The 26,179-nt window shown below is 42.9% G+C and overlaps 1 protein-coding gene across 1 annotated transcript in view; it reads left to right on the forward strand.

The window, feature by feature from the left end:
* Positions 1-26,179, forward strand: part of adgra3 (adhesion G protein-coupled receptor A3) — a 53,951-nt gene that overhangs the window by 7,495 nt on the left and 20,277 nt on the right. Inside the window, exons 2-3 of the mRNA XM_035753141.2 lie at positions 13,072-13,143; positions 20,411-20,482. Of these exons, the coding sequence (XP_035609034.1) occupies positions 13,072-13,143; positions 20,411-20,482 (144 nt within the window). The remainder of the gene's footprint in view (positions 1-13,071; positions 13,144-20,410; positions 20,483-26,179) is intronic.

Consider the following 26,179-nt stretch of genomic DNA (forward strand, 5'->3'; position numbering starts at 1 on the left):
CACCAGCTTTCATATGTTCTCATGTTCTGAGCAAGGAACTTAAACGTTAGCTTTTTTTACATGGCACATATTGCACTTTTACTTTCTTCTCCAACACTGTTTTTACATTATTTAAACCAAATTGAGCATGTTTCATTATGTATTTATTTATGTATAATATTAAGTTAAAATAAGTGTTCATTGTTCATTCAGCATGGTTGTAATTGTCATTATTACAAAAAGACAAGTGTGTGTGTGTGTGTGTGTGTGTGTGTGTGTGTGTGTGTGTGTGATATATATATATATATATCACACACACACATCTTTTTATAAAAACGGCTGATTAATCGGTATCGGCTTTTTTGGTCCCGCAACAATCGGCATTGAGAAATCATAATTGGTCGACCTCTACCTCTTGCACGTAAAGGAGCTGTAAGGTGACTGTTTTCTATACACGCTTTAACGTAGATCATTGGAATTAAAAGGAGATATTGTCCGGCTTATAGCTGTGAGAGAGTGACACCGCATAGTCTGCTCTTGTATGACAAGTGACCTCAGTGATTTCTTTCAAAGATGAGGTATTTTTCCTTCCAAATGCAAGACAATATTCAGGCCTTCATTTTGCAGAATACGCAGGCTGCCAATTCATAACTTAGTTAAAGAATAATCTATGGGAATTTCTGAGGAGTTTCCTTATGGTCTCCCAAGCGTTCTGGTTGTTACCACAGTTTCAGGGAGTGGAGAGAAAGTGCCAGGGTCACCTTTAACCGCTATTTCATCAGATGTAATTAAGTATTATGATGCCTACCCTCCTATCTCAATCAGATACATTTGATGAATGTTCATAGTTTCCCCTTTTTTAATATTGACTGGCAAGAGGTAAAGGGCTTAAAGTAAGGCTCCTCCCGAAGCTCGGCAGCACCACAGCTATTGAGCGCTCCTTTTCTTTCACCAACACAGCCCATCCCCTCTCTCTGTGTGAGCTTAGTGAATGGTGGAGTCTCTTTAGCAGGGTTTATTTTTATTTTTTTATGAGCTCAATTGCCGTCAGAAACGTTGTTACCCCTGTGTGTTCTAAAGGGCTCCAGCTCTCCTTCAGGTCGTCCTTTGTTAAGCCTTCTAAGCATAAAGAAAGTGTTGCAAGGCTTTTTTGTTGTTGTTGCCTTTGGGGGGGTTGTATAGTGGCTGACTTTTTTTTTGTTTTTACTCAATCCCTGGTTAACTTTAGTGCTAATAACCTGGGGCCGATTCAAATGGCTGGATTTTCTGTTGTGAAAAGAGTACAACCTTACCTTCAAGACTGATAGGCCCATTCTGGGAAAGAATAGCCGTATTGTAGGTGGTGTGTTTTATCTTTTGAGTTATTTTGCTTCACTTGAAGAGCACGGGGAGAACAGAACATTAGTTTGCCTGTTTTGTTATTTTTATGAGTGTTTTTTTTTTTTATTGATGAGGAATTATCGCAATGGTGGAATGGTGGTGAAACCAGAGAGAGAGAGTTCAGTCAGTTAGGCTTGACAACACGCACGGTTTGTATGATAGAGGCTACAATTCTTGTGATTTACAGTCCCTATTACATTAGAGCATATTACGAGAGATTTGTGTGGATCTATCTCTCTTAGGGCTGACCCCATTTAGTTAATTGTTTGGTCGATAGGCTGTTGGTCGACTGAGATTATTTTTTTTAGTCAAGCAGTTGCATATATATATTTTTTTCATGGCACACAAGACAGCCGCAGGGATGGAACGGTCCAAGCAGAAGGGGAGTTTGGCTAAGATGCACATTCATTGTTTCGTAACTTCATTGTGTGAACTGTTTGCCCTTTGTTTGTTAGTCTCTCAATTCCCCATTACATTCTGTATGTCACCAATAGTTCATTTACTGTTAATTCCCATAATGTAAGCTCCACAATGCTTGTTTGGTTACGGTAATTTCTGTTAATGTAATCTATTTATTATTTTATTATTATTACAGTCGGTTACCATTCTTATTGTTGGAGTGGACACGTTGTTTGCAGAGCTCACAACCTATGCAGCACTTGTGAGGAACAACATTTTAGTTTATTTCATTCCATTTGCGAGTTTTGTCAACTTATTCTTTGTCTTTTTTTGGAGCACTCCTGTCCACGGTTGAATAAAGACGCACACCTGATTGCGCATATCAATGCATGTCTCGGCTACCTGGGCTGTGCGCAAATGTAGGCCTATAAATGTGCCCATTTGGGGATGTCTGATTGGTATTTCTGATTTGTCTTAAATGACCACCACTAATGTGCTGTTGAGCTTCTCAAAGTAATTTTTCTTCCCATCAAAGAGCAAGTGAACAGTCTGTTTTTAGAATCCATTGAGGATGACAATAGTTCCTCAATTTATTTGAAAAACACTTCAAGCTCTTTCCCTTTCAAACGCTACTTGCTGTTGAGCTCTGATCCAGTTAAACCGTCATAAAATACCTGATTACTTTTTATCCCTTGCACAAATATCCTACAGCTGTGTCTGTACCTAGCTCACTGTTGCATTACATTTTATACAATGTTGCAAGTTTGCTAGCATGACTGAGTTGATACAATGTTTCAAGTTCGTTGTGGACAGGCCTTGCATTGGCATCAGGATACTTGCTACCTGCAGGCTGTAATGTTTTTATTTGTTGGCTTTATGTAGGCGATTTTTACTAAGTTGGCAATAGAAGTTACTTTTAGATTTGTATCATTTTCAATTAGATAGGATGTTGATTAACCACATGACACTGATTTTGAGATACAAAGACTTTAGTTTAATTTAATTAAACTATTCCATGAAAACGTGCATATGAAAATCATAACTGTCATTCAGATCGGAGGAAATGGTAAGATAAATTGGCACTCCAAATGGAAAAGGTTGCCAACACCCAGCCTATTGCTGGTAACTTTAGTAGCATAATGGCAGAATCTGTAAAGGCCAACAGTGCAATATTTTGAAACACAGCTTGGCCTTTTGTTAATCACCCTTTCGTCTCAGATTTTGAAATTATGCTTTACAGTGAAAGCAATCCAAGCGTTTGTGTAAGTTTATCGATAGCATAGCATTATGTACACTTAGCATCAGGAAGCTTGGTCACGAAAATCAGAAAATCAATCAAATGAACCGTTTACCTTTGATCTTCTTCACAAGACTCCCAGTTACACAGCAAATATTCCTTTTGTTCCATAAAGATAATTTTTATACCCAAAATACCGACGTTTGTTTGTCGCGTTATGTTCAGAAATCCACAGGAAAGAGCGGTCACGACAACGCAGACGGAAATTCCAAATAGTCTTCATAATGTCCACAGAAACATGTCAAAGTTTATAATCATTCCTCAGGTAGTTTTTAAAATATATATTTGATAATATATCAATCGAGTGTGTAGCTTTTTCCATAACAGTGGGAGGAACAATGGCCGCTTCACCCAATTGCGCACCATCTCACTCTGAGAGCCCCCACCTCTCCACTTACACAATGTGATCCTTCAGGCTAATCTTTCAAAATAAAAGCCTGAAACTATGTTTAAAGACTGACACCTTAGGGAAGCCACAGAAAAAGGAAACAGGTTGATATCCCTTTAAATGGAGGACAGGCATGCATAGGAACACAGAGGTTTCAATATAAGAGGCACTTCCTGATTGGATTATCCTCAGGCTTTCGCCTGTAATATCAATTCTGTTATACCCGCAGACAATATTTTTAGTTTTGGAAACTTTAGTGTTTTCTATCCTAATCTGCCAATTATATGCATATTTTAGCATCTGGTCATGAGAAATAGGCTGTTTACTTTGGGAACGTTATTTTACCAAACATAAAAATAGTGCCCCCTAGCTTCAAGAGGTTAATCAGCTTTTTGGTATGCCACACCAGTCAGGTGGATGGATTAACCTGGCAAATGAGAAATGCTCAATAACAGGGATGTAAAGAGAAATTTGTGCACACCATTTTAGCGAAATAAGCTTTTTGTGCACATGGAACATTCCTGTGATCTTTTATTTCAGTTCATGAAACATGGGACCAACACTTTACATGTTGCATTTTATATTTTTGTTCAGTGTATGTATTGATAATCAAATGCCGTTGGAGCCAGCTACAGTTGAAGTCAGAAGTTTACATACACCTAGGTTGGAGTCTTCGATTATAATCACAGCCGTATATTACCCCCCCCAAGCAGACGCCTCAATGGCCCTGAAATAACTTCATTCCACTCTATGTAAACTGGAAACCACATATCCTGAGGATGTATTTATTGTAGCTGGGGATTTTAATAAGGCTAATCTGAAAACAAGGCTCCCTACATTTTTTTCAGCCAGTCAAATGGGTGACCCGAGTTGGCAAAATTCTGGATCATTGCTACTCATACAAGCCCTCCCTCGCCTTCCTTTCGGCAAATCTGATCACGACTCCAATTTGTTGCTCCCAGCCTATAGACAGAAACGAAAACAGGAAACGCTCAGGTCTGTTCAGTGCTGGTCTGATCAATCTGATTCCACTCTTCAAGATTGCTTCGATCACGTGGACAGGGATACGTTCCGGATAACCTCAGACAACAACATTGATGTATACGCTGATTCGGTGAGCGACTTTATTAGCAAGTGCATCGGTGATGTTGTACCCACTGTGACTATTAAAACCTTCCCCAACCAGAAACTGTGGATTGATGGCAGCATTTGCGTAAAAGTGAAAGCCACTGAAGAACTTTTGATGTCAAGCAAAAGTTCTTCAGTCTCTCAGTACCAGCTTTGATGCACCTGTACTGACCTCGCCTTCTGGATGATATGGGGTGAACAGGCAGTGGCTCGGGTGGTTGTTGTCCTTGATGATTTTTTTGGCCTTCCTGTGACATCGGGTGCTGTAGACCTCTGAATTTATTTTGTAGACCTCCACAAGTCTGGTTCATCCTTGGGAGCAATTTCCAAACGCCTGACGGTACCACGTTCATCTGTACAAACAATAGTACACAAGTATAAACACCATGGGACCATGCCACCATCATACTCTCAGGAAAGAGATGCGTTCTGTCTCCTAGAGATTAATGTACTTTGGTGCGAAAAGTGCAAATCAATCCCAGAACAACAGCAAAGGACCTTGTGAAGATGCTTGAGGAAACGGGTACAAAAGTATCAACAGTAAAATGAGTCCTATATTGACATATGGTTTCCAACTGCACATGGGGACAAATGGTTTGCAACTGCACATGGGGACAAGGATCATACTTTTTGGAGAAATGTCCTCTGGTCTGATGAAACAAAAATAGAACTGTTTGGCCATAATGGCCATCGTTATGTTTGGAGGAAAAAGTGGGAGGCTTGCAAGCCGAAGAACACCATCCCAACCGTGAATCACAGCATCAGACATGGGGATGCTTTGCTGCAGGAGGGACTGGTGCACTTCACAACATAGATGGCTTCATGAGGGAGGAAAATTATGTGGATATATTGAAGCAACATCTCAAGACATCATTCAGGAAGTTAAATCTTGGTCGCAAATGGCTCTTCCAAATGGACAATGACCCCAAGCGTACTACCAAAGTTGTGGCAAAATATCTTAAGGACAACAAAGTCCAGGTATTGGAGTGGCCATCACAAAGCCCTGACCTCCAATCCTATACAACATTTGTGGGCAGAATTGAAAAAGCGTGTGCGAGCAAGGAGGCCTACAAACCCGACTGCCCTAATTCAGGGAATTTTTAGTTGGATTAAATGTCAGGAATTGTGAAACTGAGTATGTATTTGTATTTGTATGTATTTGACTAAGGTGTATGTAAACTTCCGACTTGAACTGAACTTTCACGTATGAAACAGCGCAGTCTATAGGCCTACTTTGACATACTTTTCAAAATCAATTCTACAGCACAGGGTGACTATCTGTTCTTCATCGTAGGCTCCTCTATTCATCTACAATGCAGAACCGTTGTTCCAATGAAGATGTGAATATTATGAGTGGTCAACAGAACTATAAACACCCGCTGTTTAGAGGAAGCTGTTTATGGTAAACTATATGCAAGTTTTTCTGCAGTCCTGGAAGCTTAGCAGCTCCCTTCACGGATGTCACACACCAGTCATGGGTGAGACTCCGGAGAAGAGCGAGAACAAAGCTCACGACTCAGGAGAATTCTCTTACACAGATGTATTTTGACAGTCAAAGAGTCACAAGGTCAGAAGTGCATATTTATCTAAACGGACTTGGAAGAATTCCAAACAGTGTGTGTGTGTGTGTGTGTGTGTGTGTGTGTGTATTTGTAATATAGCTGTGCAGATTTTTTTCATTCTGAATCCAGTCTATACTGAATTATGCAGTTTTCTAAGAAAATAGCAGGGATATTTGTGGATAAACAAAGCTGTATGCTGTTCCCCCCACAAATATACAAACGTAATTAATTTGTAGTGTTGCTTGCTTTCGTCTTTGTGCACATTATCATCAGTGCAAGAACCATTCATGTACTTTAACTATTATTTATTCACAGTGGAATTGTGTTTTTAGACCATCCCTCCCTAAACCATATAATATAGCAATCAAGTAGGCTATAGAAATCAGTCAAACCAGTTATTCCTCAATGCAAATGAGATTTTCTCGACCCGGGCACTTTATGCGAGGCCCCTGTGGCTCTGCCTATATCATCGGTACGTGTCGAGAGCTGTGATAGTCTTTGCAGTCCCGTTCCTCGCCAAGCTCCGACATCTGGAGTTTCAGCAGGGAGAAAAGTCTGCACGGGCCAGCCGTGAAACACAGGAACTGTTTGTGTTCCCTCTCTGAGGGGTTTTTAGCAGGGAAGAGAAAATATAAAATGAGTCTCCACCGGCCAACCCTGTAATAAAGCTAGCCCTCAACACCCTTTAATGACTCCAATCTGGCCGGGGGTTGTGGGTACTGGTTGTGTGTGTGTGACCCACCACATCCCCCCCCAGAAAGCCAAAAAATAGGGCGACCACAAGCCCCCTCTTCTCACACCCTCTTCCTCCAAAGGCTTAGTAATTGAATAGTGATATTAACATACTATTGAATAACATACTATACTGTGAAAGGTGACGAGCATGATTAAAAATCTGAAGAAAGGTGGAATAAAGTGTATTTTGGGGCCAAAAATGTCCCTGCTCTTTGTTTTTTCTTCTGACATGTATGGCACTGCTTCTGTCACAGGACATTTTCTCTGACCAATGTTTTTTAGAGTAAACCAATGACTGTTAAAAGCACTTTGGTGATAAATTCACTTCCTTATGCTATAAAATACATTTTTACTAAGACAAATATAATTATTAATGTTCTGAATCGTTCAGTGGGGTCATTCTCTAACAATATAAAAACAAATCTAAAAAGTTGGAAATCTTAACCTTATACATCCGATAATAAGCACCAAGCTCTGTTGACATAGCGGTCCAGTTTTTTGGGGGGGGAAATATGTTATGAATTTGCTAAACTTATGTTACAAATTCTAGCTAGGTGTCTAGGTTAGGGGTTAAGGTTAGGGGAAGGGTTCGCTTACATGCTAAGTAGAAGTAAGTAGTTGAAAAGTTGCTAAAATGCTAAAGTTGTCCATGATGAGATTCGAACTCTATGTTATACCCATCCACCCCGACCAACCACCTTCCTTTTGTTTTTGCCTCACGTAACTATCTGTCTTATGTAACCATAGCAAACGTAACATATCATACTAAATGGAATAATACGAAATGCTCTGAGACCAGGTTGGAATTTTGACCACTCTTTTTTTTCCCTCTGGCCTCTGATTTAGTCACCCTAATTCCGGCCATCCTGCAAGGGTAAAAACTCAACTTTTAAACGGATTGTGATCGAGACAAGCGTGTTGGACCGTTGGTTTTCTTCAAGGATTATCTGCACTGTTCGTTTACCCATTGGTCAAAACAGTTTTTGTTGTTAATTGGATACCATATGCTTTTGGCTCAAGCCACCATTTTTAAAAATTAAAAAAAAACTTTGGTAATTGAAGTTAGAAACCCTAAATTCCCCGATTTGTATGATTTCTGCAAGGCTTCTCCCATTTTAGCATTCAAGGGTTTTTCACCCTTGAATAAAGAGACTTTCATAAAATGTATCAATTTTAAATAAAAAAGTTTTTTTATTAGGATCCCCATTAGCAGCTGTTCTTCCTGGAGTCCACACAAACATGAAACGTGACATAACGCGGAACATTAATAGAAAAGAACAGCTGAAGGGAAGAACTACTTCAAATGAAATCGTCACACATAGCCAGGGGTAAGGTGGTCCGGTACATGAGTCAATCACAATAATAAAAAGAAAATGTCAGAAACTGTAGGCCATTACTTTTGATCATTACCGCATGTCAGATAAATGGAAAATGAGCGAATGGACTTGAAAACGGGTGGTACAGCCCTATGCTCCAAAATGCGATGTGGTTCGATGAGAACACGGACATTTTGCCAAGGCGGAGATGAGTGGCCGACACAAAGACACGTGTGGACAGCAGTCGATGCCTAAATTATGGCTTAATAACCATCTCCAAATGGTGTCTTGTGTAAAATGACTGTTGTCCTAGACTAGACGTAGAGAGAAACAGATGTCTCTTTCCATTCACAACTGTTTTGAGGCTGGAAATATATTTAAAGTGGATGAACGTGCGGGGGTAGCCTAGTAAATGAGCCCTTTTTTGAAGTGATTGTTTGACAATCAGACGAGAACATCATGACTTGTTGTGTTTATGCCACAAAATAAAAGGTAATAGGTTTTTAAAGTTAAATGGCAAATCTTTTATAACTAGGCCCACAGAGATCCTATTGAATTAATAGCAATTCTATGATTAGGCCCATACAATTTTTAGGAGGTTCTGTTCCAGGAAGAAAGTAATTATACTTTCACACCTGCACATATCAGTAAATACACACAAACTATCTAGGTCAAATAGGGGAGAGACATTGTGCCGTGAGGTGTTGCTTTATCTGTTGATTTTTAGCTGTTCGCTAGAGCAATATGAAATGGAAGGGAGTTCCGCGCAATCATGGCTCTATATCATACTGTACGTTTTTTTGAATTTGTTCTTGATTTGGGGACTGAAAAGACACAAGGCTTGCATGTCTGGTGGAGTCAGTGTGTGTGTCAGAGCTGGGTGTAAATTTATTGTGCAAACAATTAGGAATTTCTTGTAACAAAGACTTCTTGTAAAAAAAGAAGTAATGCAGTAAGTCTCTCCTCTACTTTTAGCCAAGAGAGACTGGCATGCAGAGTATTAGACCTCTGATTACAGTGAAGAGCAACACGTACCGCTCTGTTCTCAGCCAGCTGCAGCTTAACTAGGTCCTTCTTCGCAGCACCTGACCATAAGACGAGGCAATCACGATAAGATTCATCTAAAGCCTGGAGGACTTGCTTTGTGGAGTGTGGCGTCAAATCCCGTAATCACGGACATACCTCTCCCCATCTTTACAACCATTGAATCAATATGTTTTGACCATGAATGTTTACAATCCAAGGCACCACCAAGTAATTTAATTTAGTCTCCTCAACTTGCTCAGCAGCTACATTATATTATTCATTATCAGATTCATCTGAGGTCTAGAACATAGGGAATGATTTGTACCAAATACAAGGCTTTTAGTTTTAGAGATGTTATGTAATAATTACGTAAAATTCTGGCAAATTAGGCGGCCCAAACTGTTGCATATACAATGACTCTGCGTGCAATGAACGCAAGAGAAGTGACACAATTTCACCTTTTTAATATTGCCTGCTAACCTGGATTTCTTTTAGCTAAATATGCAGGTTTAAAAATATTTACTGGTTTGATACACATTGGAGCAACGATACGCACCGCATCGATTATATGCAACGCGGGACACGCTAGATAAACTAGTACTATCATAAACCGTGTAGTTAACTAGTGATTATGATTGATTGATTTTTTTATAAGAAGTTTAATGCTAGCTAGCAACTTACCTTGGCTTACTGCATTCGCGTAACAGGCAGTCTCCTCGTGGAGTGCAATGTAATCAGGTGGTTAGAGCGTTGGACTAGTTAACTGTAAGGTTGCAAGATTGAATCCCTGAGCTGACAAGGTAAAAATCTGTTGTTCTTCCCCTGAACAAGGCAGTTAACCCACCTAGGCCGTCATTGAAAATAAGAATGTGTTCTTAACTGACCTGCCTAGTTAAATAAAGATTAAATAAAAGGTGTATACATAATTATTTTTTTATCGGTCAAATCGGTGTCCAAAAATACAGATTTCCGATTGTTATGAAAACTTGAAATCGGCCCTAATTAATTGGCCATTCCGATTAATCGGTCGACCTCTAATAGATAGTCTTTGTTTGATGCCGGTGGCAGGTTATTAGTAAAAAATCGAAAAGAGTAAAGGGCCAAGAGAACCACACTTTAGATATTTAACATTAGAGAAGCTTCCATTAAAGAAAACTCTCTGTTCTATTACATAGCTCTGACTCCACAATATGGCAATCTGAGGTTGAACAGCCATAACACACGATTTTTTCAGCAACAGGTTAAGGTCGATAATGACTGTACAGCTTCCACAATCTTCTTATTATACATTTCTTTCAACCATTCATCAGTCATTTGCGTCAGTACATTGCATGCTGAGTGCCCTTCTCTCTCTGTTTACAGATAAATACTATCCTGACAAATAAATTTTTTACAAAATGTTGCTAAAAGTCGGCAGCAAACTGATTGGTCGGCTGTTAGAACCAGTAAGGGGTACTTTACCATTATTCAGTATTGGAATGACTGACTTCCCTCACGGTCTGAGGGGGAAAAATGAACCGTCTGATTCAATGAAAGATGTTTAATTAGTCTATGTACACAGAGTATACAAAACATTAGGAACACCTGCTCTTTCCATGACAGTCTTCACCTGGTCAGTTTATGATTTGTTATTGATGTCACTTGTTAAATCCACTTCAATCACTATAGATGAAGGGGAGGAGACGCCTTACATTTTTTTTAAGGCTTTGAGACAATTGAGACATGGATTGTGTATGTGTGCCATTCACAGGGTGAATGGACAAGACAACATATGCCTTTTAATTGGGTATGATAGTAGGTGCCAGGCACCGGTTTGAGTGTGTCAAGAACTACAACGCCCCTGGGTTTTTCACGCTCAACAGTTTCCCATGTGTATCGAAAATGGTCCACCACCCAAAGGACATCCAGGCTAGCATCCTGGCCTTTTCACTGTTGACGTTGAGACGGGTGTTTTGCGGGTACTATTTAATGAAGCTGCCAGTTGAGGACTTAAGGTGTCTGTTTCTCAAACTAGACATTCTAATGTACTTGTCCTCTTGCTCAGTTGTGCACCGGGGCCTCCAACTCCTCTTTCTATTCTGGTTAGCGCCAGTTTGAACTGTTCTGTGAAGGGAGTAGTACACAGCATATGAGAACTTCAGTTTCTTGATAATTTCTCGTATGGAATAGCCTTAATTTCTCAAAACAAGAATAGACTCACGAGTTTCAGAAGAAAGTGCTTTATTTCGGGCCATTTTGAGCCTGTAATCGAACCCACAAACGCTGATGCTCCAGATGCTCAACTAGTCTAAAGAAGGCCAGTTGTATTGCTTCTTTAATCAAAACAACAGTTTTCAACTGTGCTAACATAATTGAAAAGGGGTTTTCTAATGATAAATTAGCCTTTTAAAATGAAAAACCTGGATTAGCTAACACAATGTGCCATTGGAACACAGGAGTGATGGTTACTGATAATGTACACCTATGTATTCCATTAAACATCAGCCATTTCCAGCTACAATAGTCATTTACAACATTAACAATATCTACACTGTATTTCTGATCAATTTGGTGTTATTTTAATCCACAAAAAAATTGCTTTTATTTCAAAACAAGGACATTTCTAAGTGACCCCAAACTTTTGAACAGTAGTGTATGAAATGTGCAAAGCTGTATCCAAACATGATTAAAGTGACCATTGTTCGATGAGTATATACATGGGGCAACAGTCTCTAAGGTGCAGAGTCGAGTACTGGGTGGTAACTGGCTAAGTAACCGTTACTAAGATTCAAGGCAGGGTACTGGGCGGCGGCTAGACTAGTGGTGACTAACAGTCTGATGGCCTGGAGATAGAAGCTGTGTTTCAGTCTCTCGGTGTCAGATCTGATGCACCTGTATGGTCTCCGCCTTGTAGCTGGGTGAACAGGTCGTGGCTGAGGTCCTTGATGATCTTCTTGGCCTTCCTGTGACACCGGGTGCTGTAAATGTCCGGGAGGGCAGGCAATGTGCTCCTGGTGAGGTATTTGGCACTCACAAAGTTGATTACCTGATAGCATCTTCTCTCAAATTCATAAGGGGTCAATAAGTACAATACTTAAGCACTTTGTACAATGCTTTATCTGTTATCTGCTTGATAGTATATAGAGGTGATGCATCTTACCATATCTACACATCAGATTTCTCTCAGGCAAGTTCTGCATACTTTCATTGAGTCATTGTTGCCCTGACCAGGACTAGTCTGAACCTAGATTTAGCAATACCAGTGACTTGTGGATCTAACCCCTATAAAAAGATAATGCCTGGTTGCCAACGCATCTATCATTATCGAAGGTCAAGACAAGACACCTGAACTACCGGTGTCTACGATCAAGCGTATAGCATTGCATCAAATGACTTCTTGTGGCACTCTGGAAACGATCTCAAAGTGAGTCACTGCCGCTTTGGATCACATTATCATACCTTTTAATCATCAAAGCGGGAAGAGGGTTGATGGAAAGTATGCATCCACCGACTTTATCACATCTCACCAACCTGGACGGATTGTACCCTGTAGAGACACGTGCTACCAGTTTAGCATCATGAAAGAAAATGGAGGGCAGAAGCTAAAGTTGTTTTTCCCTGGCCTCTTTCTGGCACTAGAGAACATTCCATGAATGGAGGGTTGAGGGACAATAGGATGGGATTACTAGAGCTGGGCTTTTTTTCCAGTGTTGAAGGAATTTTCAAATGTCCAAAGTAGACTCATTCTTGTTAGGTGATGAGCACGTTTTAGTATGTGAAATGTAGTTGAGTTAAAATTCTGCTAATACTAATTACTGCTGAAAGCTGCTGTACATTTGTCAACTTCATTTAAAGAATTCCTACATCTTTTTTTTCCTTCAGGATTTTAAGCAACAACAAAATTCAGGAACTGAAGAATGGATCCTTCATCGGGCTGTCTACTTTGGAAAGATTGTGAGTCTTAACATTTTCATAATATTCTGATATTTCCTACAAGCTCTGACCATGGGAGAATGAATACTAAGTGTAATTTATGCCTTTCGTCTTGTGTCAATCAATATCTAGAATCACGTTTCACTTTACGCATACTTTTTGACAAGACAGCTTCCTGTCAGTATAATGTGTGGGATGAGTCCTAAACCAAACCCATTACTCTTACTATATATACCATAATAAAGCTTGGGGAAGTGCTATGCTAGACAGAAATGTGCTTTATTTACTACAGGCTTGCAAAGCTTTTCTAGGTGCAGTTATGACAGAATCCAATCCGAGCTCGTTTCACACACCAGATATTTCTTAGTGTTTCATTTCAGAACAATATCTAGTGTTTGTAAGGGGAGTAAACATTATGCAATAAGCTATGAGTGTTAGGAAGTGAACTTTTTTTTTTTAAAGATAAATGAGGCAGAGAGTAAGAGCGAAAGCTAGAGGGGAGCAATACAGAGAGGATTAGGCCTATTGTACTTTCTCTGCCTCCTTGTCAATTGTCAGCGAAGACATTTATTCAAGTCTACTCTGCTCGGTCAATATTGAATATGCGTCGGAGCGATTGAGTGAGCACGCGGAAATACGTTGTTCCTGCCACAACGCAAAGAGTCTTGTTTTGGAATCCTATCAGCCGCAGTTTCCCCCGAGACTCAGAGGAAATGCTCTCGGGCCCGTGCGTTATTGACCTCTGATGATTTAATGCTTCGCAATGGCTTCATGCTGATAAAATAACCAGACCATTAATAGCCACGTTGTTACCCAAGGCTACAATAACCAATGACCGCATCAATGGGGAATTGTAAGGGAATATTTTCCAAGGTCTTGTTAAAAGGTACAGGAGTCTCTATGGGAGGTATGGGAAGCCTTTTTTGGCCGCAGGTAGCTATCTGGTATTGGTCTAGAAACCATAGCCAGGAGGTTGGAGGTTGAGTAGAACAAACGATACGTTTGTTCTACTCAACCTCCAACCTCCTGGCTATGGTTTCTAGACCAATACCAGATAGCTACCTGCGGCCAAAAAAGGCTTCCCATACCTCCCATAGTGACCCTCATGTTGGGTCACAGTACGTTTACATGCACACTAATAATTCCATATTAAATATGGCAGAAGGTCGAGTGCGGCATTAGTCACGTAAAACACCTTACTCTGCTTATCGTAATCGGCGTACGGTCATAATCTAATTAAGCACGCGCCGATTAAAACACCTGGATTTCTGAGCAATCTTTCAAATGATCAGGACATGTAAAACTGCTTAATCGGCGGTCCAGCAGTGTATTTGATCTGCACATGTGCCAGCACCGGGTAGCGCAAGCCTCTCTCTTCTGTACGAGTGAATTGAGTATGCATCCGTATAAATCGTTTTCGCATTCAAACTTTATACGTCAAAAAGTATCCGCAAGGATACCATGGTCACTGTGGTAGACTGTTTGATTCTGATTGGTGATTTTCTGTATTTATTAAAAGTCCCATTTAGTAGCCTGATTTCAGTTGTGTCCATGTAAAATAGGCTTATTCTGGGAAATCGTTCTTCTTGCAAAGCATGTACACATTTTAAACAAACTATTATATTAACCTGTCTGTCCACAATAATCACACTATTGTGTGCATGTAACCGTGCTCAGTGGAAGTTTGAGTTCTACCTAGTAAACATTCCCACTTGTTGAGGTTCCTCTGTGTGTGAGGCTACATGTTTACCTCCAGTCTGTTAGCCTGTTTACCCTCTGTTTGTCTTTCACCCCCCACCATACCTATCCCTCATCTGAATATGTTATGATGCTATTGACTAGTAGATCCATGCTAATGCATCTTGAACCAATGAGAAGACTCAGAATGACATCAAAGGTCAAATTGGGGTTGCTTATATTTGTCTTGTTTCACTGCATGTACAAGTGGGTAACCTGTACGGGTGTGAAATGGAAATGTCCCAACTCCCCCTAAGACACCCTTGGAGAGTGGGGTCACGGCCAGGGATGTACCTAGGCATGGATTTGCTTTAGAATATCACTGCACTGAAACGGATGCATGTAGTTGTTTTGAGTTATGCTTGGACCAGCCGCATGCCTGACCTCACTCCGACTACCTTGCCGTGTTAATAAGACATCCGCTCCCAGATTATTCGGGGCGACCTTCCTTCCTGGTTTTTAGAAGTGGGTCAGATTTGAGAATTTCGGAGTGGAAGGCCGTCTTCCTGGAGATCTACCGTCCTGTGGGTTTTCAGCCCAACCCTCTTCCTGGAGATCTACCGTCCTGTGGGTTTTCAGCCCAACCCTCTTCCTGGAGATCTACCGTCCTGTGGGTTTTCAGCCCAACCCTCTTCCTGGAGATCTACCGTCCTGTGGGTTTTCAGCCCAACCCTCTTCCTGGAGATCTACCGTCCTGTGGGTTTTCAGCCCAACCCTCTTCCTGGAGATCTTACCGTTCTGTAGGTTTTCAGCCCAACCCTGATTTATCATATCTGATTCAGTCTTGTTGAGCAGCTAATTAGTAGAATCAGGTGTTAAATTAGGGTTGGACTGAACCCACAGGACGGTAGATCTCCAGGAAGAGGGTTGGGCAGCCCTGCCATAAGATAAACTGGAAGTGCTTTCTGACGGTGAGTGTAAGCTCCTTTGATCCCCCACGCTGAGGAAGCCTTTAATGCTCTTGGCTTCATCTTAATGCATAGTGTACGGCCAGTCGCTTCGGCTGGCGAGTTAATTCTCTGGGTGGAAGAAGTGTGCAGCCAGTGGCACATGTACCTCAAAGCAGCTCCCATTGTGCTTTCCCTCCTCTCCAACCCCCTTTCATCCCACCCCCTCATCCAGAGAAGCTCTTTGCTTTGTCATTCTAATGAGGCCAAGACCAGAGGTGTCGGCAGAATGATTCTCACACACACACACACACACACACACACACACACACACACACACACACACACACACACAAAGCCAGCCCGGTTGCATGCTGAAGTGCCCCCTGCTTTTCTTCCCTCCAACTCCCGTCTCTCTCTCCTTTGACTGCAGTCGACAACAAAAAATAAAAATGCTGTGCCCTGGTCGGTTTGTATGCAGTGACGAGCTCCGTCATCCCTCCTTCCTCCTCTGCTTCCCTCCTTCCCCCCCTGCTTCCCTCCTTCCTCCCCTGCTACCTTCCTTCCTCCCCTGCTACCTTCCTTCCTCCCCTGCTACCTTCCTTCCTCCCCTGCTACCTTCCTTCCTCCCCTGCTACCTTCCTTCCTCCCCTGCTTCCTTCCTTCCTCCCCTGCTACCTTCCTTCCTCCCCTGCTACCTTCCTTCCTCCCCTGCTACCTTCCTTCCTCCCCTGCTTCCTTCCTTCCTCCCCTGCTTCCTTCCTCCTCCCCTGCTTCCTGCCTTCCTCCTGCTTCCTTCCTTCCTCCCCTGCTTCCTTCCTTCCCCCCCTGCTACCTTCCTTCCTCCCCTGCTTCCTTCCTTCCTCCCCTGCTACCTTCCTTCCTCCCCTGTTACCTTCTTTCCTCCCCTGCTACCTTCCTTCCTCTCCTGCTACCTTCCTTCCTCCCCTGCTTCCTTCCTTCCCTCCTTTCCCAGATCACAGCCAACAAAAATAGGGCTTCTCTGCTTGGGTAAGTCTATGTGCAGTGGTGCGCTCTGTGATTGGAGCTGATTGTGAGTGGCAGGCAGGGGGTACATTGATTAGCCCTTTCCAGCCCCAGCCGTGAAATGGCAGGGTAACTGTGACGACGGCAGTGTTTTGTTAGGGCCAAAGGTGTCCTAGCATGGAGACGGGGCCCACTGAATCCCCATTATTGCCCTCCTACACAGTAATATGAACCCAAGCTAGCCCCCGTCGCACGGTTATTCTCTCTCAAAGCTGCCACAAATTCAATGCAGAGCGAAGGGTTATTACGAATGAAGCAGGACTAATCTCTTGTTATTTGGAAAGACTGGAGAGGTATTGAGTTTCAAGAGGAAGCATTATTATGGGGAATAACCGTCTTATGAGGAATGCTAGTCTGGAACTGTATGCATGTAAGAGAACTGTAGATATTGTGCATAAGATAATAAAGCAATTACAGAAAAGGTATATTATGGGGTGAGACATTTGTGTTTCTCATTTAACCGGACTGGGGTGGAGTGAAAAATCTCAAAGTTGGGAGAAGCCTTATTTGATCGACTCTTGTGATCTGCTAACAAGGAATCGTCCATCATTTTGTTTCAGCAGACAGCCTTGTTTAACATTGGCAATTTCTCTTCGTCGCAACATGAATGTTCATCTTGAAATTGCAGCCTTTTGTGACAGATTTGGTAGAGTGTGTTTTTTTAGAAACCTGCCAAAGAGACAATGTGGCTTTTAATATTGCTTGTGGCAAATGGAAATTGAAGAGACTTTCTTTTCCACCTTCAGAATGTCAAGGTCATAATGTTTGCCAGTAGCTACCGTGCTCTCATATTGAACAGCGCATTTGGCTGTGTTTCTACACCTTTCCAAAATAGCTGCATTGGCTTCTCATAACCTTTTAGTTTAAACTAGACCGAACATGAGGATAATTCTGGAACCCCCTAAAGCACTTTGAGGTAAATTAATTCCCACTCCATTATCCAGTCATTTCCATTTTAGCATGGCGAGCAGGCCTAGTGTGTTCTTGCAAAGAGACAATAGAATTTGAGTTGGGATAGGTTGTGCACGGTGTACCTCCAAATGCAACCCCCACCATTAACCCAACCCCTCCCTCGTGTTATCCACAAGCGTCTCTAAAAAGGAAACTTCAAATGGTTTTATATTCTGCACGTTGACTCCTATTTCTGCCAGTAGATTACAGATGGAAAGGTGGTAGTGTTGGGTTTGTAGGATTTTACTTTGGAAACACGTAGATGCCACCCCTCAAATTGCATCTTAGTGATAGCAGGGACGACATGACAGTGGGGTACTGCAGATTGTATTTCACCCAAGCGTCGATGAATCAAAAATGTAGATCAACCAGCTTCTTAAAGCAGGAATCCGTAATGGTGAAACGGCCACGTCCGTTGGGGCTATTACAACAACAAAGAAGTTACTTCCAACAACGAATACTGGACACGCGATAGAACACAAGAATGTGTACTGCAAGTCTTCTTTACCACACGGTGACCCTCCTCACCTTGTTCAAACAATAACAAAGGCGGTGGGGGCGACCAGTGGCGCTGTTTCCCCTAATACAAATTCCATCTTTAAACAACTGACACACTCCGTTGAATTGCAAACAGATTGGAAACGGTACCTTTCAGTGACTCGCCTCAAGTAATCCACCAAACAAAGACCATTCTTTACCCCCTTTCCAAGAAGCCCAGAACTGATCACTTCAAGCTGTCATTTTTTTGGGAAAACCATTGAACGAACTTAGGAAAGGCAATCACAGAGAGATCTGAACTGGAGTTCGAAACGAGCCCAGAACAATTGTTGGACTGTTTCACCCTTTGCCAGCATTCCAACACTACTCTTTGAGGAAATGAAAGGCTCATTAGATTGGGATTGGCTTTGGTGCTAAACTGCCCCCACTGATGTTTTGACACCGGCCATTTGACTGGCACCGGCCCCACCATGGCACGATTTAAGCCTGATCAAGACATGGATAAATGTTAAACCCACCTTTTGCTTGTTGAACACCCTCCCCCAGAGTCTGGACTGCTATTCTACCTCTGTTGATTTACTATGGTCAGCAACATCAAACAGCTGGGTAAAAACCACAGCTGGGGTTGGGGATGGCAACACCAGCATTTCAAAGTGAAACTTTTGGAAGGTTTTTAGAGGGGAGAACAGAATTGGCTACAGAGAAATGAGTAGGGGAAAAGTACAATTTCGGCACAAAGCAAGTACAAAGATCCTCACTTCCTCGCCTCTTGCAGGTGGTCGAAGGCACTCTGTGCTCTATTTGTGCCTTGCATTTCAAAGGGAATTATTTTTTTTGTCCTCCCCCCTTTCCATCTTTCTTTCAACACCCCTCTACAGGAAAGCCAATTCTGCCAGTTCACATCAAAAGCAATAGACTCCTATGATCCATGTGTAGCCCTGCCTCCCAATCCCCTCCACCATCCCCCTCCAACCAGATGACAGCTCTTCATCATCAAACAGCCCAGTCAGTTACCCAGCGGCTCAGGTGGCGACCCCCGAGATCTTTTGAAACATGGATCGTAAATGAGTGACTCGGCAGTGGCGGCGCGGGGGAGCGCTAGGCGCTAGCGGGTATCTGTGACCGCGCAGCCTTTAAACTTGGTCCAGGACGAAGCGGGGCGGGGTCCTTAGTGTGTGGGGACCTACGGATATCAGCGATTTTGCTGAGGAGGCCTGATCGATGTAGGGGGGGGGTCTCGTGCCCTAGCCACAGGGATCTGAGTAGGTGAGAGTCCTACGGGATAGGTGAGAGTCCTACGGGATATGGGAGGATTGTTGGCCATGTGGTTATCCTGTAACAAAGTACCATAGAACCAGGGGTTAATGGGGTGAGCAGCAGTGGGGTTTCAGTCAATGCATTTTTCTGAATTTTTAGCTTAAAGCTGGCTCTTGGGTGAAGGCCTTAAGGCGTCAGCATACCTCAGTTCGGTTGGCGCCTAGCCAAACTTGGCTAGCCAAACCGAACTAGTGTGCTTGCGTACTCCCTTAAAATACCTTCTATTGAAATACGGGAAAAAAGCACCATTAGTACTGTTTGTCCATTTTGAGATGCCATAGCCAGTATACGTTTCCTCAAAATAGTCCGAATGAATCTAAAATCACTCAAGACATGATTACATTTTTGCCAAGGAGATCTTAGTCGCACAATTATACGTCTAAAGAAGATGTTTGGTACAGTATTTCTCAATGAAGAAAATGTGCATCAAAACGAGTTGTCTCTATTTGAATGACGACAACAGACTTTATTGAAGAATCCCTGCTGTTGACCAATCGCAGACGAAGGAATGTAAACGCTGACTGATGTCCAAAACTAACAAAAATGCACAACCTCTTCCGAACTGTTTCAGCTGGGAAGCATGCGAACACCTTTAGTCTCTTTGCCCTCATGTGGTCCCTGAATGTACAACGCACTTATATTAACAGTAGCCCTATTTATTTGAGCAGTCAATCAGGGAATATGAATCAACTCTTTCTGATGTGTGTTATATGATTTTTACTCATTTTTACTGAAGTCGGTTGCAAGTATTCGTAATATCTGAACAAGACTACAAGTATTAATTGTTGTGTACTTACTTGTTTAGTTTGTCTTTATTTTCTTGTGTCTTACCCTCTTTTTGTCTTTCACAGGGACATGCGGAACAACATCATCAGCCGTATTGAACCGGGGGCTTTTCTTGGACTGCTCGCACTCAAAAGACTGTGAGCATTATCAGTATTACCATCAGCATTAAATCATTTTCATTTTAATAACATTTGTCAATTTCTTGGCAGATGCTTTAATGTGTAGCTCTTGGATGGCAGCCAGCACGAGTGATGGGCTGAACGGTTTCAAACCTGTGTCTATACCCAGTTCTTTTGCTCAACGTCAGATTTCTTTCACAGAATCCAATTCGCACCGTTTCCAATACTGTTAGAGAAGAGAAAGAGATGGGTATGATGATAAGAGAAAGAGATGGGTATGATGATAAGAGAAAGAGATGGGTATGATGATAAGAGAAAGAGATGGGTATGATGATAAGAGAAAGAGATGGGTATGATGATAAGAGAAAGAGATGGGTATGATGATAAGAGAAAGAGATGGGTATGATGATAAGAGAAAGAGATGGGTATGATGATAAGAGAAAGAGATGGGTATGATGATAAGAGAAAGAGATGGGTATGATGATAAGAGAAAGAGATGGGTATGATGATAAGAGAAAGAGATGGGTATGATGATAAGAGAAAGAGATGGGTATGATGATAAGAGAAAGAGATGGGTATGATGATAAGAGAAATACCTACACACTGTTGTAGATGGTCCCACATCGCAACATTTTGACCGATAGGTTTTTGTCAGGTTTCATCAATACTGTTGACTCATGTTGACTCATGTTGGCCCTATCTGTCGTATCGTATCGAGGCTATTGCCAACTCTCTGTCTCTAGTGTACCCAGTCTATAAGCGACTGCTGTAAAGCAGCTTTCTATTCAGTTCTCCAGTCCACTTGGGCCCTTGCCAGGGACTGCATGAGGCCTGATCTACTTTCACACATACAGGGAAAAGGGGGATGGGTGTGTGCTTTGGTATGTGTGTGTGTGTGTGTTAGGGAAAGAGCGAGCGTGTGTGTGTGTGCGTGCGTGCGTGCGCCTGTATGAGTGCGTGTGTATTTTCATCTCACACTGGCTGGACCTTGCCAACATAAACTAGAGTTTGGCTGCTGGTGCAGAGCAGTGAGTGAGACGGGAAGGTTGTCATCTCCTTGGCTTGGACAGAGCTTCATTTCCCCTTGTCAAGCCGCGGCCATTTTACAACCAACAGTATAACTATATTCTCTAAACCTATAGCCGTATTTCCCTTATCTAACCTATATCATTCAGCCAACAGCTATTTAATCTTGAATGGGACTATATAACACAATGCCAACGTTGGGTCAGAATGAAACGAATTGATCAGAAAAACTGTATATCTAATTGTTGAAAATTCATCAATGCGTTTCTGTTCAGAACGGCACAGCAGTCTTTTCACAAAATGAACATGTTTGGCAGTGGAAATATATTGCAGACAGCTTGTCAGGTTGTTAAATCATGCATTTGATTGGTAACTGGCTGCGTCTCCAATATATTGCTTACACTTCAACCAATTCCACAGCTAACGAAAGAGCGAAAAGAGTAGCTGAGGTAAAAAGTCTTGAACTCCTACCCTTGCACCTGCCCTCTGCTGGGCTTCTGGAAAAAGGTGATCGACTTAATTGACACGGAGGACATGAAAATACACGCTCCCTCTCTTCTAATGCAGTCGGTAGCAGACTCGTGACAAAGACAGTGCACACACACACACACACACACACACACACACACACACACACACACACACACACACACTGTGTAGCTCAGTTGGTAGAGCATGGCGCTTGTAACGCCAGGGTAGTGGGTTCACGACCACCCATACGTAGAATGTACACACATGACTGTAAGTCGCTTTGGATAAAAGCGTCTGCTAAATGGCATATATATTACACACACACACACACACACACACACACTCAGCCTCAGCCAATCTTAAATTTGTCCCATCTGTCCTTATACCTCTTTCCAAAAACCCTAATTAGATTTTTGCTTGTTTTTGAGACATGCCACTCGCTAGCGGCTAGGCCAAACCAAGGCTGCCTGCCTCTCTTTTACCTATCTTGTCAGAGAGAGGAGAGGGAAGTCAGACTTGAATGTTCTCATGAATAAACAGACATGTTCAATGCATTACTTCACCCCTTTCATTGTCATCATTTGTAATCAAAACTTACTTAGGTCAAAGTCCTCTTTCCATTCCAGTGTACATTGTTAGGAAATGTTGTAGCCTATTGATTGGCTCCGGAGAGGCACAGCTGTATAAGGCACTGCATCTCAGTGCTAGAGGCGTCACTACAGACCATGGTTAAATTTCAGGCTGTATCACAACCGGTCGTGATTGGGAGTCCCATAGGGTGACGCACAATTGGCCCAGCATCATCCGTGTTTGGCCCGGGGTGGGCCGTCATTGTAAATAAGAATTTGTTCTTAACTGACTTGCCTAGTTAAATAAAGGTTAAATAATTCAAATGAAAGTCAAACCAGGGCTCTTACAGCACAGTAGATATGCAACTGATCCACTCCCACTGCAGTAAATAAAAAGCAGAGCCAACACAACATGACCGCAACGTCGGCAGGGTCGCTTAGCTTTGCTTTTAGGTTGGCGCCTGGACTCTTCACGGGACAAACGTCTGATCTGGTGTCAGTCAGACGGTGCCTGGTCTCAGCTGTTAGGGGCGGGCTGGCTAGAGGTGGGGGAGTAGAGACCCTGGGAGGAGAGAGCCCCCAGGGAAGGCTAGTTCCAACCCTGTTGTAACACCTGATACATCTAGTCAAGGTCCTGGTGAGGAGCAAGTAGTCGACTCAGTACTGTGTCGATATACCATCTGCATTCAGCAAAATGCAAACGTTGCCAATATAGTCACATGACACCTATGAAATTACGTTTGTGCTGCATGAGTCACTGGATGCGTTTTAGTGCCACCTATTCGAGTCACTCCAGGGTGAAGTTTCCCCTGGGTACAGATGTAGGAACAACCTTCCCCTCCCCCAACTCTGATATTAACCCATAGTGGGGAAAATGCAAAACTCACCAAAGATCAGCGTCTGGGGGAAACTTCACCCTACAACCCCTCTTCCGTACTGGCCTCTCCAGGGCCTTACCACCTAGCAGCAGCCTCAACATTCCACCAACAGCTGAACAGTCACTGACCCTGCGTTGTTACTGACACACCAGGCTATTTTAACATCTGCTCATATCACAAAAGACGGGTTGCTCTGGGTCTGCCTGGCTGTAATGTTGAGCTCTGCTGCTACTTTCATGGACAGACGACAAGTTCATGGACAGGTTTTATGTTTTGAAGTACTGTACAACCAAGATCGTTGTGACTTTGACACACAGCCCTGAAGCAACGTTATAGTGTGTGGGGAGAACTGGCAAGGAGTTCTGCAATTGTCATTTAAAATATTGTTGGAAATTCATTGGACATGATGTTGCTATGATCATTGCTTATGATGACACAAGCAACAACAATGTCAGAGGCATAGCAGATGGTTTCCTCCTTATGTGGGCTGCTTTGACATCACACTACATTTTCCCAACTGCGAGAGCACTGCACCATGTCTAGTGATATGGCATGGCAGCACTGGCAGGACAGGAGTTTATCCCTTTAGCTAAAGTACCCCCCACAAGGTAATCCTCCTCAGACACAGGATGCCAGCACGACTTCTTGGCAGCCCCCAAAAGGTTTTTCCGGGTTCCGGGGCAGGCGGAACTAACCACCTCACACAGTAAATTCCCAAGCTGCCACCCTCCCTAGGACCCACAACAATAATTAGACCAACACCAGGACGTTTACGTGATGCGCTCCACAATTATTTGAAAAAAGTGTTGCTGTGATGTTTGCCAGTGCAATGCTGCTGCCCTGGCATTTGGGCCTTGGGTTAGGGTTGTAGCAATGCTGCTGCCCTGGCATTGGGCCTTGGGTTAGGGTTGTAGCAATGCTGCTGCCCTGGCATTGGGCCTTGGGTTAGGGTTGTAGCAATGCTGCTGCCCTGGCATTAGACCTTGGGTTAGGGTTGTAGCAATGCTGCTGCCCTGGCATTGGGCCTTGGGTTAGGGTTGTAGCAATGCTGCTGCCCTGGCATTAGACCTTGGGTTAGAGTTGTAGCAATGCTGCTGCCCTGGCATTGGGCCTTGGGTTAGGGTTGTAGCAATGATGCTGCCCTGGCATTGGGCCTTGTGTTAGGGTTGTAGCAATGATGCTGCCCTGGCATTGGGCCTTGGGTTAGGGTTGTAGCAATGATGCTGCCCTGGCATTAGACCTTGGGTTAGAGTTGTAGCAATGCTGCTGCCCTGGCATTGGGCCTTGGGTTAGGGTTGTAGCAATGATGCTGCCCTGGCATTGGGTCTTGGGTTAGGGTTGTAGCAATGATGCTGCCCTGGCATTAGACCTTGGGTTAGAGTTGTAGCAATGCTGCTGCCCTGGCATTGGGCCTTGGGTTAGGGTTGTAGCAATGATGCTGCCCTGGCATTGGGCCTTGGGTTAGGGTTGTAGCAATGATGCTGCCCTGGCATTGGGCCTTGGGTTAGGGTTGTAGCAATGATGCTGCCCTGGCCTTGGGTTAGGGTTGTAGCAATGATGCTGCCCTGGCATTGGGCCTTGGGTTAGGGTTGTAGCAATGATGCTGCCCTGGCATTGGGCCTTGGGTTAGGGTTGTAGCAATGATGCTGCCCTGGCATTGGGCCTTGGGTTAGGGTTGTAGCAATGATGCTGCCCTGGCATTGGGCCTTGGGTTAGGGTTGTAGCAATGATGCTGCCCTGGCATTGGGCCTTGGGTTAGGGTTGTAGCAATGATGCTGCCCTGGCATTAGACCTTGGGTTAGGGTTGTAGCAATGATGCTGCCCTGGCATTGGGCCTTGGGTTAGGGTTGTAGCAATGATGCTGCCCTGGCATTGGGCCTTGGGTTAGGGTTGTAGCAATGATGCTGCCCTGGCATTGGGCCTTGGGTTTGTATTGCATTGTGAGACCTTGATAATGTAAATGTGGGTTAACCTTATATGGACGATGCCATCGTACAGATGTCATCGACACTATCATGCTCGTAACATGTACTGGTGTTACACTTTAGTCATTTGTTTACGTTTGAGTCGTTCAGCGGATCTTATTTTATCCAGGTGTTACTGCTTGCATATACACTCACAACCTTGATTTCTTTTTATACACCCACAACCTTGATTTCTTTTTATACACCCACAGCATTACTTTTATACATGGGGGCATGTTTTTGGAATGTGCTGTTTCGAATTCCCTGCCTACCTAATGTCGTCTAGTTTGACCTAATGTATCTTTGAGTTAAACAACATATTTCCAGAATGTTGTCAAAGAAAAATCTTTGCCCAAACATGGTTTCTTTACAAAGGACCCCCGGGCAATAGATAATGTTACCTGCCGTCCTGGCGAAAAAGACAAGCTTTGATGTGTATGACATGCAGCATAAGAGGTTAATCTTGACTAGTTTAGTGTGTTACACAGGCTTTGATGTGTATGACATGCATCATAAGAGGCTACTCTTGACTAGTTTAGTGTGTTACACAGGCTTTGATGTGTATGACATGCACTATAAGAGGTTAATCTTGACTAGTTTAGTGTGTTACACAGGCTTTGATGTGTATGACATGCACTATAAGAGGTTAATCTTGACTAGTTTAGTGTGTTACACAGGCTTTGATGTGTATGACATGCATCATAAGAGGCTACTCTTGACTAGTTTAGTGTGTTACACAGGCTTTGATGTGTATGACATGCATCATAAGAGGCTAATCTTGACTAGTTTAGTGTGTTACACAGGCTT

The sequence above is a fragment of the Oncorhynchus keta genome, chromosome 35 (genome assembly GCF_023373465.1).
Source record: "Oncorhynchus keta strain PuntledgeMale-10-30-2019 chromosome 35, Oket_V2, whole genome shotgun sequence".
In the NCBI taxonomy this organism is placed as follows: Eukaryota; Metazoa; Chordata; class Actinopteri; order Salmoniformes; family Salmonidae; genus Oncorhynchus; species Oncorhynchus keta.